Raw genomic sequence first — 13,644 nt, forward strand, 5'->3', positions numbered from 1 at the left:
TACCTGCAGAATTTGGATAAAGATTCCCTAGGTGTCTATCTATTCAGGCCTGAAGACAACTGCTTCCATTCCTTAACAGCCTGTGACTGCATGTCTTCATCTCACTGAGGAGACTAGCATGGCTCAAGAGTTCAGATACACCCCCAAACCCCCTTCTTCCATTACAAGGACATGAGAACCTTCCAGATAACTTCACAAAAATAGCAACCAAATGAGGATGCCAGAGAGCTGTTATTCAAAACGACTTTGGTTTTATTTTATGTGTCAAACTGCCTATTCTCAGTGCAGGTGACCCTCTCCTCCCCAGGAAACAAGATGGAAAGGGGGAATGCCTTTTGTGACATCTCAGCCTCCAAAAGGCCCCAGGTAAATCCCACACAGTTCTGAGTTGGTGGGAAGCAGGCAAAGACCAGAGTGGGTGGGAGGCAGTGACAAGAGGGGTGGCAGTCACCAGTCAGGAAGCTGGGGCTTGGAGAACCCTGTCCTTGGCCCTGCTCAGCATTGGGGCTGCTATGCGCATGATGGAGATTGAGGAGTGAGGAGGTTTCCTCTGACTTTGAAGCACCCCTTGGCTGGGCATGGCTTTGATTCCACTCAAGGCTCAGATGAGAGGAGCAGAAAACTGTTGTGGACTGGCTGCTTCATAAGGTGCTGGTGCTGTTCACCCGGAGTCCAACACCACGGACAAACTGCTCCAGCAGGCCCCCAATGGCACCGGAGGGACTGGGGGCTGCTGCCCGAAGCCCCACTGTGCTGCTATATGCAGCCAAGAAAGCTGAGCGCACCTCCTGCAGCCGAGTCTCCCGTTCACTCAGGGCTGCAAGCCTATGGAGAAGGAGAAAGGATGAATGATTACCATGGGGGGAGGAACAAACATCCTCATGCCACAATGCTTATCCTGTCTTCACCAGCACAAGACCAACAGATGTCCTATGGTCAACACTACCCTTATGATTCAGGCCCCAAATACCTGATCCTGTTCCCCTCTTAAATGATTTCTCTCAGTTCTCAAGTTACTGTTTCTACCTAGAAGCAGCATCTTTTATTGGGGCACTGACCTGACTTTCTATGGGAAACAACTATCTCTGATAATCAGAGATGGAGAAGCCAAGCAGGGGGCAGTTGCTCCAACAGCTTTTGGCTTCCATTCCTTAGTAAAAACAAGCTGAGGTACAAGTCTTACATCTGAGACCCTAACATCAGGCCTTAGTTGACCAAAGGCCTCAGCTTTCTTGAGAACAGGACCTGGTGCATCCTGAGAGAAAAGCTCCTGGCAGTGCCTGGAGGAGGTCAGGGTCCTGCCTGGAAACCTCCAAAGCTCAAATTATACCTTCAATCACTGTGGTCCGAAGTAAACCAGAGAGTGCTGGCTTTCCAGCAGTGTTCCTGTTCTGATTCCATGTACTTTTCCTTCCCTGGCCTCTACAGGCACTGATCACATATAGAAGATAGGAAGCCTCTCCTCTTCTCTCCCTGGTCTAGAACTACAAGTCAAGAAGGGGAATAGTGCATCAAAACTCAGGCTTATCAATGTGTGAATTCCATAAGGCTGTCTGACACCTCAAAGGGTTCTTTAATAGAAGAGCCCTGAAGTACCAGCCACATCCAACCCATGGACTAAAAGGCATGCAGTCTAAAGGTGAAAGGGACATGGAATCAGAGGAAAGTCAGGAACTCAAATGAAGGGAGACAGGTGACACGCTTACACAAGATGAGCCCTCACATTTCCATTCACCTAAGCACAAAGACTAGCCCTAACTACTAACTTACTCCAAAATTTTCCCAAAGAGATCAGTCCTTGGGTAATCCCTCCTGGGAATTGGTCAGAAGCAGCAGAAATGTCCACAATTCCCAAGCACAAAATCACCTGCACCCCAGGGCCCAGGGAACAGATGAAGGTATGAGAATAAGTGACTGTCCTGGGTAAGTATGAGGAGAACAGACCTATGGGAAGTAGATTAGTGGCAGTGAAGTGTGTGCCTGTGCGTGAGAGAGCAGGAGGAAGAGGTTCCAGGGAGAAAGTTAATTAGCTCTCTCAGCAGCACTAACAAAATGGAGCTGATACTAGATTCCTACAATACCATGAACGAACACAAAGTATCTCTTGGCATTTGGGGGAGATGTGTGTCCCTAGATCTTTACTTTCTTAGGTTTTACACAGACTGGAGGCCATGTGTGCATCTTCAGCTTTGGCCTAGACTAGAGCATATAGCCAGGACAAATTCAGATTAGTAGTTTGAATTCACAGGGAACATCCAAAGGTCCATATGAGTGCATTTCTGGGAGGCAGAGGGGAAGAGATCACAACCTATTTAGAGACAAGAAAACTGTAGTCCAGAAATTATATGTGAGCCACTTGGAGACACACAGCAGGCAATGGTAGGCAGAGACTACAGCTACCACAGTGTCATTAGCTTCTCTCAAGAGATGAGCTAATAGGCTTAGAAGTCGAGGCTGATACCCCAAGACATAGCTGGTGAGCAAAGTAGCTAGGATTCAGACTAAATTTCTCTGATAACAAAGCCAGCCCAAGCACTGAACTCACATACTCTGTGACCTCACCAGGAATTAACCCTGACACCCCCCCCACACACACATACACATACACACAGAGTCCAGAACCAACCAGAATTCTGAGCTAGGAGCTCAAAGAGCTGCCCAAGGTATAAATCGTAGGATCTGGGACTGGAGTTGCCCATTTCAGTGGCTAATGCCAGGTTAAGTGACAGGAGCTCTCAAGCAGGGGCAGAGATGTTTATTTATTCCAGAGATAACTATTAGACCAGTGTTGCTGAAGTAGAAAGTCCCTACAGAAAGGTACAGGCAACTTTCTTTCTTAATCCTTCAAAAATCTAAGATAGGGATCTGATTTCTGGCTTAATGGCTTGGCTACAGAGCCTGTACCAGGCACTAATGACTTCTGAAGTCCCTAAGCTACTCCCCTGCTGCAGGGCAAGGACCTGTGAGTACCATCCTGGAATCCCAAGTTCTAGCCCCTGCCTGCCCTACGCAGGGATCTTCTCAGCTCCCCAGGGTAACTTGCCTCCAACCTGTCAGCATGGGTAGATATGAGCTGGATTCTGGCGGTGGGAATGAATTTCCAGCACCCGAAACTCATTCACCCATGGTGGGAAGGTGAAGGCCTCAGGCAGCCATGGCCGAGGAGCAGGCCAGCAGAGGCTCTCCCCGACCTATGTGAAGCAGCAGAGCAGGCAAGGGGAAGGTAAGTGCCGCAGAGGCAGCCCCTCAAGCAGGTATATTATAAAAGTTGGAAGCCCAGTACTGAGACTTGGAGGGAGAGGATTTTATAGGCATGGGATTTAGTATCACCATTCATTATTTTGCTGACCAGAGGCAAAAGCAGAAGACAAAAATGAGGAGGGGAGGCAAGGAATCCTGGATTCTAACAGGGAGGAGCATAGCGGCTAAGCCAGCAGCATTCTGGCTCTGGTCTCCACCATACACCTACCTTCACTTCCCCACTGTTCTGCTTTCAAAGGATTCTCCTGTCAGGCAAAGCCTTGGACAGAAATAGAATCTTTTATAGTTACAGTCCAGCCAACTTTCCCTCAGGGTGTGCCCTAAGACACCCGTGGATGGATTCTGGAGGCTCGGAAAATGAACATACACTCCAACACACTTCCTGAGCAGCCCATAAGGATCCTTCATACCTCAAGAGTCCATGAACAGGTATACTTAGCTAAGAAACTGGGGCAGGACAGGGACCCAGGCCAGCTCTCTAGGGTTAGATGCTGCCTCATTCCTAACCAGCACTCCTGACAGCTCACCAGCTTTTGATATGGGCAGGGGAGTATCCTGCCTTCTCAAGCAAGACACTTACAGACAACTGTTAGGGAGCTCCTCCGGGAAGCTGAAAGGGAGAGAGGAGTCTGTGTGCAGGACAGCCCGTTCCTGAATACTGCCACAGCCTGTTACCATCTGCCAGCTGCCAAAGTCTGTGGAGAGAGAGGATCCGGGCAGGGAATGGTCCACTGATCTGGGGCAGAGAGGAGAGAGAGGGGAGATGATGCAGTCAGTCAAATGCCTGACAAGAGGGATGGGGGTGGGGGTGGGGGCAATGGTGGCCCAGGGTCATGGTCACAAGGTTCTGCTAGTGGAGCATCTATAGTCAACCACTTTCTCCAAAAGTGCAAAGACAGCTGGATAGGTTGTGACCAAGAAAGAAGAGTACAGACTGGTTCAGTTATGAGGATAATGCTTAGTGCAAAGACTTTCAGAAGCAAAAGGATAAGAGCAAAGCATGGTGACAAGAGGTGGGCCAGCAACCAAAGCCTGGAATCAGGGCATACTGGCCCTGGTGGCGGACAGAGCAAGTACAATCTCAACAGCACCAAACGGAAGGGAGCAAGGCTGGATGCCCAGGAACCAGGGAGGCAGGATCACACGACACTCCCCAGCATGCAGACTGGCTGGGAGTGTAACAGAACCCAAAGGCCATTGAGGTCCTCTCAGAAGGAACAAGCCTCTTGGGGACAGTGGAGGGTGGTGACCTACATTAAGAGTGAGGTGCTGGTAGTCCTAGCTCCCACTCTGCAGTGCCTTCCAGGAGTCCTAGTTTGCATTCACAAGCACACCCAACAGATGTACTGGCTAAGCCCAGAGGGAAGGGATGAATCAGGCAGGCAACTTGACAGCTTCATCATGCCTTTTTCAGATGGAAGTTTGTGGGATGCAGGTTGAGGAAAGTTGTATTGGGAATCTACTGCTGCCACCTCCTCCCCACCCAGAATGAACCTCTTTCTGCCATCTCTGGGCAGCTGCCCAGCCAGCAGGGGTAGAGAAGGAGGAGGGGAGGAGATAGGGATACATCAAACAAGGCTCTTCCATGAGGTACCACACATCCCAGTCCCCAGAGATGCATCATATTTGATGCTGGGTCCTTTATCCTTTAATTCAAGAATAGAAGAAAGTGCTTCTGTAAGGACTGAGAAACAGAGCAGAAGCATGAATAGAAGTATAGGTGGTGGGGAACAGAGAAAAACATTGATTGACTTTGGTCCACCCAGTTGGTTGACATAAAGTGCTCCTAGTCTGAGGTGACAGTTCCCCACATTGGTCACACCAAACCAACTCATTGCTCAAGCAGCTGCCACCCAAATACAGCTCTAGTCAGGCACTGCATCTCTAGTGATCCTTAACCACCCCCATTTTAGAGATGGGGAAACGGCAGCCCAGACAAGTGAAGACACTTGCCCAAGGTCCCACAGCTAGTGACTGCAAGAGATTTTTAAAGCCAAATTTGATAACAGATTTGTCCTACAACAGAACCACCTTGAGACCAAGGAAAACAGATGGCTTTCTACGTGAAAGCCACCATGAATCGGAACCTCCTGTGCCACATTCATCATTCCTGCTAAACTCCGGAAGGTGTGTGACAGCAGCATTAGAGATGAGAACAGGACATGGTCTGCTACCTGGTGAAAGCCCTAGTGCCCAGCAGAGCAGGGTGTCCTTGTTTCTAGATGGAGAAACTTGGTAGGGCTCAGGCAGACTGTAAATCAAAGAGACATTAGAGGGCAACCCATATGCCATAGTCTGGCACCTGCCCTGTGCTACTTCCAGGCCATGCTGGGGCCTTTAGTTGACCCCTTTTAGAAGCCTGCCTCCACAAATCTCATCTATTTAAACTTGAGTGTAGTTTCTTTTCCAGTTTTAGTGGCTTGTGAGAAAACAATTCCTAAACACCAGAGTGTTGAGGGACTGAAAGGGATACTAAGTAGAAGAGGCTGAGCAGGATGAGGACCACGGGGGATTCTAGTGGCCCAACCTTACCTCCTCAAGGCTGTTAGAAACACACTGCCCACAGGAAAAGAGCAGACAGATGGAAAGTGGTTACAGATCGGTTCCCTCCAAGGATTCCTGGTTCCCTAGTCTAGTCATTTCCCTTTACTGTGTCCAGCAAGTAGCACCACCAGGCAAGAACTGCAGCTGGAGCAGCCAGGGGACAGCTGTGGGATGAAGGAGACAGCACAGGTAGCAGCAGGGTTCATGACCCCAGGGGATGAAGCCATCTCAGCAAGCAACCACCTTTTGCTTTTTTTTTTTTTTCCCATTTTTCTGAAGCTGGAAACGGGGAGAGACAGTCAGACAGACTCCCGCATGCGCCCGACCGGGATCCACCCGGCACGCCCACCAGGGGCGATGCTCTGCCCACCAGGGGGCGATGCTCTGCCCATCCTGGGTGTCGCCATGTTGCGACCAGAGCCACTCTAACGCCTGAGGTAGAGGCCACAGAGCCATGCCCAGCGCCCGGGCCATCTTTGCTCCAATGGAGCCTTGGCTGCGGGAGGGGAAGAGAGAGACAGAGGAAAGCGCGGCAGAGGGGTGGAGAAGCAAATGGGCGCTTCTCCTGTGTGCCCTGGCCGGGAATCGAACTCGGGTCCTCCGCACGCTAGGCCGACGCTCTACCGCTGAGCCAACTGGCCAGGGCCCTTTTGCATCTTTTTTAAGAGTGAAAACACTGGCTCCAAATGAGTCTTCCTACTTGAGACTTTGTCAAAGAAAGGGTTGTAAAGCAACCATTCAGCTTCTGGGTTTGAGAGCAAGGGACTGTGCTAAGCAGAGGTTCTTATAAGTGCCAGTTTAAACTGGCTGGGTAGAGGGGACACCTAGAGATGAAAGGAAATAGTCACCAGAAGGGAGCACCTATATCTACCTAGTGAAAGGAAAACCTTTAAGTCAGTCTCAGTACACAAGGAACTCGACCTTCTTATTAAGACCCTTTACTTATTTTTTTGTGTGTGACAGAGACACACACACACACAGAGGGACAGATAGGACCACACAGACAGAAATGGAGAGAGATGAGAAACATCAATTCTTTGTTGCTGCTCCTTAGTTGTTCACTGATTGTGATCTCATATGTGCCTTGACCAGGGGGCTACAGAAGAGAGAGTGAGGTTGCTCAAGCCAATAACCTTTGGGCTCAAACCAGTAACCTTGGGCTCAAGCCAATGACCTTGGGCTTCAAGCCAGTGACCTTAGGCTTCAAGCCATAACCATGGGTCATGTCTATGATCCCATGCTCAAGCCAGTGACCCTGCGCTCAAGCTGGTGAGCCCACGCTCAAGCCAGATGAGGCTGAGCTCAAGCTGGCAACCTTGGGGTTTCGAACAGGTCCTCTGCATCTCAGTACAACGCTCTATCCCCTGTGCCATTACCTGGTCAGGCCATACTTTTTATTTTTTAATAAAGATTTTATTTATTGATTTTTCTTTATTTGTTTATTTTTTTGTGGCGGAGACAGAGAGAGACAGAGAGAGTCAGAGAGAGGGACAAATAGGCACAGACAGGAAGGGAGAGAGATGAGAAACATCAATTCTTTGATGCGGCTCCTTAGTTGTTCATTGATTGATTTCTCATATGTGCCTTGACTAGGGGCTACAGCAGACCAAGTGACCCCTTGCTTGAAGCCAGCGACCTTGGGTGCAAGCTGATGAGCTTTGCTCAAACCAGATGAGCCCATGCTCAAGCTGGTGACCTCGGGGTCTCGAACCTGGATCCTCCACATTCCAGTTTGACACTCTATCCACTGCGCCACTGCCTGGTAAGGCTATTTATTGATTTTTAGAGAGAGAGAAAGGGGAATAGGTGCAGGAAGCATCAACTTGTAGTAGCTGCTTCTCGTATGTGCCTTCACCAGGCAAGCCCAGGGCTTTGAACCAGCAACCTCAGCTTTCCAGGTTGATGCTTTATCCTCTGTGCCACCACACATCAGGCCCCATATTCTTCTGTCCCATACCCTTACTAAAGCAAAAACAGAAAAGCAAAAAACAAGAGGTCTGAGCTCTACCTCTTCTAATCTATCTACAGAACTGGAGAGAGCATGGGGCCAAGCTACCCTCAAACTGCCCAACCTGGAGTAAATGTTGCCTCTAAGTTCATATGTTCACATCCCTGTGGCTCAAAGGGCCGAGGTTGGCTTCTTGGCAATATTTTGCTCCATTAGATGGATACAGTCTAGGTAGGCCCTCTTTACAGCACCAAGACTGCTACAACTCCTGTCTTCTCCCCAGATATCTTGCCAAATATCTGCTGTGGGCCAACCCAGGTAGATGTCTTTTAGATAGTCCTTTTTGGTAGAATACCCACACAAGCAGAGCTGGCACAACACACACAGCTGAAACAAGAAGAAACAAATCTTTTACCCTTCCAGTGTCCTAACATGGCCTACTGACCCTCAGATATATAACTGATAAGGACAGGCCCTTAACCACAGCTACAGGTTAGTAAATTTGTGGAAAGATGAGTATTTACTATGAGCTAGGTATTTCAATCCATTATCTTATTTAAACCCAAACTTATGGACGCCAAGATCATTACTCCCACTTTAAAGATGGGATTCGGCCCTGGCAGGTTTGCTCAGTGCACAGAGCATCAGCCCAGCATGTGGGCATTCTGGGTTCAATCCCGTGTCAGCCCAGGGTGCTGAGGATAGCTAGGTTGGTCTGAGCATCAGTCTCAGGTGCAGAAGATAGCTTGGTTGATTCAAGCATTGGCAGCAGGTGGGGGTTGCCAGGTGGATCCTGGCCGGGGTACATGCAGGAGTCTGTCTATCTCCCCTCCTTTCACTTAAAAAATAAAATAAAGATGGGATTCAAAAAATCAAGCTCACAACTGTAACAGGAGGGTGTACACAACCCACACAGGGGGTGCACCTGAGTGCCCAGCTTAGGTGACTGGGGAGGCTGTGGAACTGGGCCCTACAAGATACCTACTCCATAAGGTCACTCTGCCAAGACTGCAAGATGAGCATCTCTACCTAATAGGCAGAAACAAACATGGAGAAACAGACAAAATGAGGAGCCAAACATGTTTCAAATGAAAAACAACAACAAAAAACCCCCAGAACAAAACGTTAGAAAAAAATGACAGAATTAAGTAAAATGGAGGCAAGCAGTTTACCAGATGCACAATTCAAAATTCTGGTTATAAGGATGTTCACTGTCCTGACCTATGGTGACACAGTGGATAAAGTATTGACCTGGAACACTGAGGTCGCTGGTTCAAAACCCTGGGCTTGCCCAGTCAAGGCATATATGAGAGCTGATACTTCCTACTCCACGCCCCCTTCTCTCTCTCTCCTCTCTAAAAATGAATAATAATAATAATAATAAAAAGATGTTCAATGAAATCAGGGGAAGAGTAGATGAACTTAGTGAGAACTTCAACAGAGATTGGAAACATAAAAAAAGAACCAGTCATAAATAAGGAATACAATAATGGAAATGAAGGCTACATTACAGAGATAAAGCAGAGGATGCAGTGATTTAGAAGATAAGGAAGCAAAAAACACCCAATCAAAACAGCAAAAAGGAAAAAATCCAAAAAATGAGAAATTAAGGAATCTCAGGTACAACTTCAAGTGTACTAACATTAACGTCTTGAGGATGATGGAGGGGAAGACAGAGAGAAAGAATTTGAGAACCTACTTGAAGAACTAATGGCTGAAAACTTTCCTAACCTAGTGCAGGAAAAAATAATACATAATTCCAGGAAGCACAGAGTCCAAACAAAATGAATCCAAAGAGGCCCACACCAAGACACATCATAATTAAAGTGCCAAAGAGAGAATCTTAAAAGCAGCAAGAAAAAAAGTCATCCACAAGGTAGCACCCATAAGACTGTCAGGTAATTTCTCAACAGAAACTTTGCAGTCGAGAAGGAATTGGCATGAAATATTCAAAGTGATAAAAGGACTTACAACTAAGATTACATTCCTCTACCCAGCAAAGCTATGAATCAAACGAAGGAAGATAAGCTTCTCAGACAAGAAAAAGCCAAAGAAGTTCATGACCAAACCAGTATCACAAGAAATGCTAAAAGGTCTTCTTTAAAGATGCTCATCTTTGGGCCTGACCTGTGGTGGCGCAGTGGATAAAGCATCGACCTGGAAATGCTGAGGTCGCTGGTTCGAAACCCTGGGCTTGCCTGGTCAAGGCACATATGGGAGTTGATGCTTCCAGTTCCTCCCCTTTCTCTCTCTCTGTGTCTCTCTCCTCTCTCTCCCTCTCTCTCTCCTCTCTAAAAATGAATAAATTAAATAAAAAATAAATAAAGATGCTCATCTTTGCTATTAGAGAAATGCAAATCAAAACTACAATAAGATACCACCTCACACCTGTTAGGGTGGCTGTTATCAACAAGACAGGTGTTAGAGCTTGACCAGGCGGTGGCACAGTGGAGAGAGCACCAGACTGGGATGCAGAAGGCCCAGGTTCAAAACCCTCAGGTTGCTGGCGTGAGCATGGGCTCATCTGGCTTCAGTTCAGGCTCACCAGCTTGAGTACAGGGTCACTGGCTTGAGCATGGGATCATAGATATGACCCCATGGTCACTGGCTTGAAGACCAAGGTCGTTGTCTTGAGCAAGGTGTTACTCTTCTGTAGCCCCTCCATCAAGGCACATAATGAGAAAGCAATCAATGAATAACTAAGGAGACTAAGGAGCCACAACAAAGAATTGATGCTTCTCATTTCTCTTCCTTCCTGTCTCTATCAAAAAAAGAAAAAAGTAAAAAGGACAGGTGTTGGAGAGGTTGTAGAGAAAAAGAAATACTCATTCACTGCTGGTGAGAATGTAAACTGGTTCAGCCATTATGGAACAGTATGGCATTCCTCAAAATATTAATAGGGCTACCATACGACACAGCAATCCTTCTACTGGGTATCTACTTGAGAAACTCGAACACAATGGTAGGCAAAGACACATGCACCCCTATGTTCATCACAGCATTATTCAGTGACCAAGACATGGAAACAACCGAACTGTCCCTTGATAGAAGATTAGATAAAAATGATGTGGTATATATATACAATGGAATACTACTTAGCCATAAGACACGATATGTTGCTATTCATGATGACATGGATGGACCTTGATAACATTATGCTAAGTAAAATAAGACAGAAAGAAAGAAAGAGAAAGAAAGAAAAGAAAAGAAAAGAAAAGAAAAGAGAGAGAGAAGGGGGAAAAAGGATGGAGAAGCAGATGGTTGCTTCTCCTGTGTGCCCTGACTAGGAATCAAATGCAGGACTTCCACATGCCCAGCTGATGCTCGACTTCTGAGCCAACCAGCCAGGCCCAAATCTATGTATACTTTTTTTTTTCTTGTGGGAGAGACAGAGAGAGTCAGAGAGAGGGACAGATAAGGACAGACAGAAAGGGAAGCAGAAAAAGCTAAAAACTATACAATGTCACACATAGGTAGGATATAAAACTGAGAATTTGGACATAGACAAAAATGCAGTGGTTGCCAGAGGGGGTACTTGACTATGGGTGATGGGCACAAAACACAACAGTTAAAAAGCTTTAGGGATGTTTACCTTAAATCTATGTTGTTGTTGTTTTTTAATTAAGTGAGAGAGTGAGAGGGGGGAAGGCAGAGAAACAGACTCCCACATGCTCCCCAACCAGGATCTACCCAGCAAACCTCTACTGAGAGATGCTCTGTCCATCTGAATCTGCTCTGTTGCTTGGCAACCAAGCTATTTTAGCACTTGAGGTGAGGCCATGGGGCCATCCTCAGCAGCGACTGGGGCTAACTTGCTCAAACCATTTGAGCCATGGCTGCAGGAGGGGAAGACAGAGAAAGAAAGAGAGAGAGAGAGAGAGAAAAAAAAAAGAAAGAGAGAGAGAAGGGGGAAAAGGGGTAGAGAAGCAGATGGTCGCTTCTCCTGTGTGCCCTGACTAGGAATCAAACGCAGGACTTCCACATGCCCAGCTGATGCTCGACTTCTAAGCCAACCAGCCAGGCAAAATCTATGCCACCACTGTGCCACCACTTGGTCAGGCAAACCTATGTATTCTTATTGACCAATGTCACCCCATTAAATTTAACTTCTAAAAAAAAATGAAAACATCTTAAGAAAAATAAAAAATATGAATAATAAACTTGGCCTGTGGTGGTGCAGTGGATAGAGCATCGGACTGGGTAGCAGAGGATCCAGGTTCAAAACCTGGAGGTCGCCAGCTTGAGCACTGGCTCATCTGGTTTGAGCAAGGCTCACCAGCTTGAACCTAAGGTCGCTGGCTTGAGTAAGGGGTCACTTGGTCTGCTGTAGCCCCCTGGTCAAGGCACATATGAGAAAGCAATCAATGAACAACTAAGACGCTGCAACAAAGAATTAATGCTTCTCATCTCTCTCCCTTCCTGTCTGTCCTTATCTGTCCCTCTCTGTCTCATAAATAAAAATAAAAAATAAAATAAAAAATATGAATAATAAACCTGGTCTGTGGTGGTGCAGTGGATGGAGTGTGGATCTGGAATGCTGAGGTTGTTGGTTTGGGGCCCTGGGCTTGCTGAGTCAGGTATACAAAACAAGCAAGCAATAAACAACTGGGGTGAGATATAACTGTGTGTTGATGCTTCTCACTCCCTCCTAAGTCCTCTCTTTGTAAAATCAATAAATATATATATTTTTTATACAGGGACAGAGATAGAGTCAGAGAGAGGGATAGATAGGGACAGACAGACAGGAACGGAGAGAGATGAGAAGCATCAATCATCAGTTTTTTGTTTTGAAACCTTAGTTGTTCATTGATTGCTTTCCCATATGTGCCTTGACCGTGGGCCTTCAGCAGACTGAGTAACCCCTTGCTCAAGCCAGCGACCTTGGGTCCAAGCTGGTGAGCTTTTGCTCAAACCAGATGAGCCCGCGCTCAAGCTGGCGACCTTGGGGTCTCGAGCCTGGGTCCTCCGCATCCCAGTCCGACGCTCTATCCACTGCGCCACTGCCTGGTCAGGCTAAATTCAATTATATTAAATGCTCTAGTCAAAAGACATCTAGTGACTGAATGGATAACAAAACAAGACCCTTACATATGCTGTCTAAAAGAGACTCACTTCAGCCCTGGCTGGTTGGCTCAGTGATAGAGTGTCAGCTTGGTGTGAGGATGTCTCAGGTTCAATTCCTGGTCAGGGCACACAGAAGAAATGCCTATCTGCTTCTCCACCCCTCCCCCCCCTCTAACTTCTCTCTCTCTCTTTCTCCCTCTCTCTCTCTCTTCCCCTCCTGCAGCTATGGCTCAATTGGACCGAACTGGCCCCAGGCGCTGAGGATGGCTCCATGGTCTCTCCCTCAGGTGCTAAGAAGAGTGCAGTTGCTGAACAATGAAACTGTGCCCCAGATGGGCAGAGCACTGCCCCCTAGTAGGCTTGCCAGGTGGATCCCGGTCGGGGTGCATATGGGAGTCTGTCTCTCTGCCTCCCTCTCTCTCATTGAATGAAAAAAAAATTAGAAGAAAAAAAAAAGAAATTCACTTCAAATCAAGAAATACATAGAATGAAAAAAGACATACAAAGACTGAAAGTAAAGGGATATTACATGAAAATGGAAACTAAAAGCTGGATAACAATACTTATACTACACAAAAGAGACTTTAAAACAAAGGCTATAACAAGATACAGAAAAGGACCCAGCAATTCCACATCTATAGAAACCCAAAACACTACATTGAAAAAACAAACATAAGCATCCATACGTTCATTGCATTATTTATATTAGCCAAGATGTGGAAGCAACCTAAGTGTCCATCAGTAAATAGATAGATAAAGAAGTGGTCTTGTCTTACTGGTGATGGCACAGTGGATAAACTGCTGACTTGGAACACTGAAGTCACTGG

At 47.0% G+C, this 13,644-nt stretch overlaps 1 protein-coding gene across 3 annotated transcripts in view; it reads right to left on the reverse strand.

The window, feature by feature from the left end:
- Positions 1-229: 229 nt before the first annotated feature.
- Positions 230-13,644, reverse strand: part of MTMR14 (myotubularin related protein 14) — a 70,500-nt gene continuing 57,085 nt past the window's right edge. For 2 of the 3 annotated variants that reach the window (XM_066244866.1, XM_066244869.1), the window contains 2 exons: positions 3,842-3,997; positions 230-825 (listed from right to left, as the gene is read on the reverse strand). In XM_066244866.1, the coding sequence (XP_066100963.1) occupies positions 642-825; positions 3,842-3,997 (340 nt within the window). In that variant the 3' untranslated portion in view covers positions 230-641. The remainder of the gene's footprint in view (positions 826-3,841; positions 3,998-13,644) is intronic. The other variant, XM_066244868.1, reaches the window with a different exon arrangement.

The sequence above is a fragment of the Saccopteryx bilineata genome, chromosome 10 (genome assembly GCF_036850765.1).
Source record: "Saccopteryx bilineata isolate mSacBil1 chromosome 10, mSacBil1_pri_phased_curated, whole genome shotgun sequence".
NCBI lineage: Eukaryota > Metazoa > Chordata > Mammalia > Chiroptera > Emballonuridae > Saccopteryx > Saccopteryx bilineata.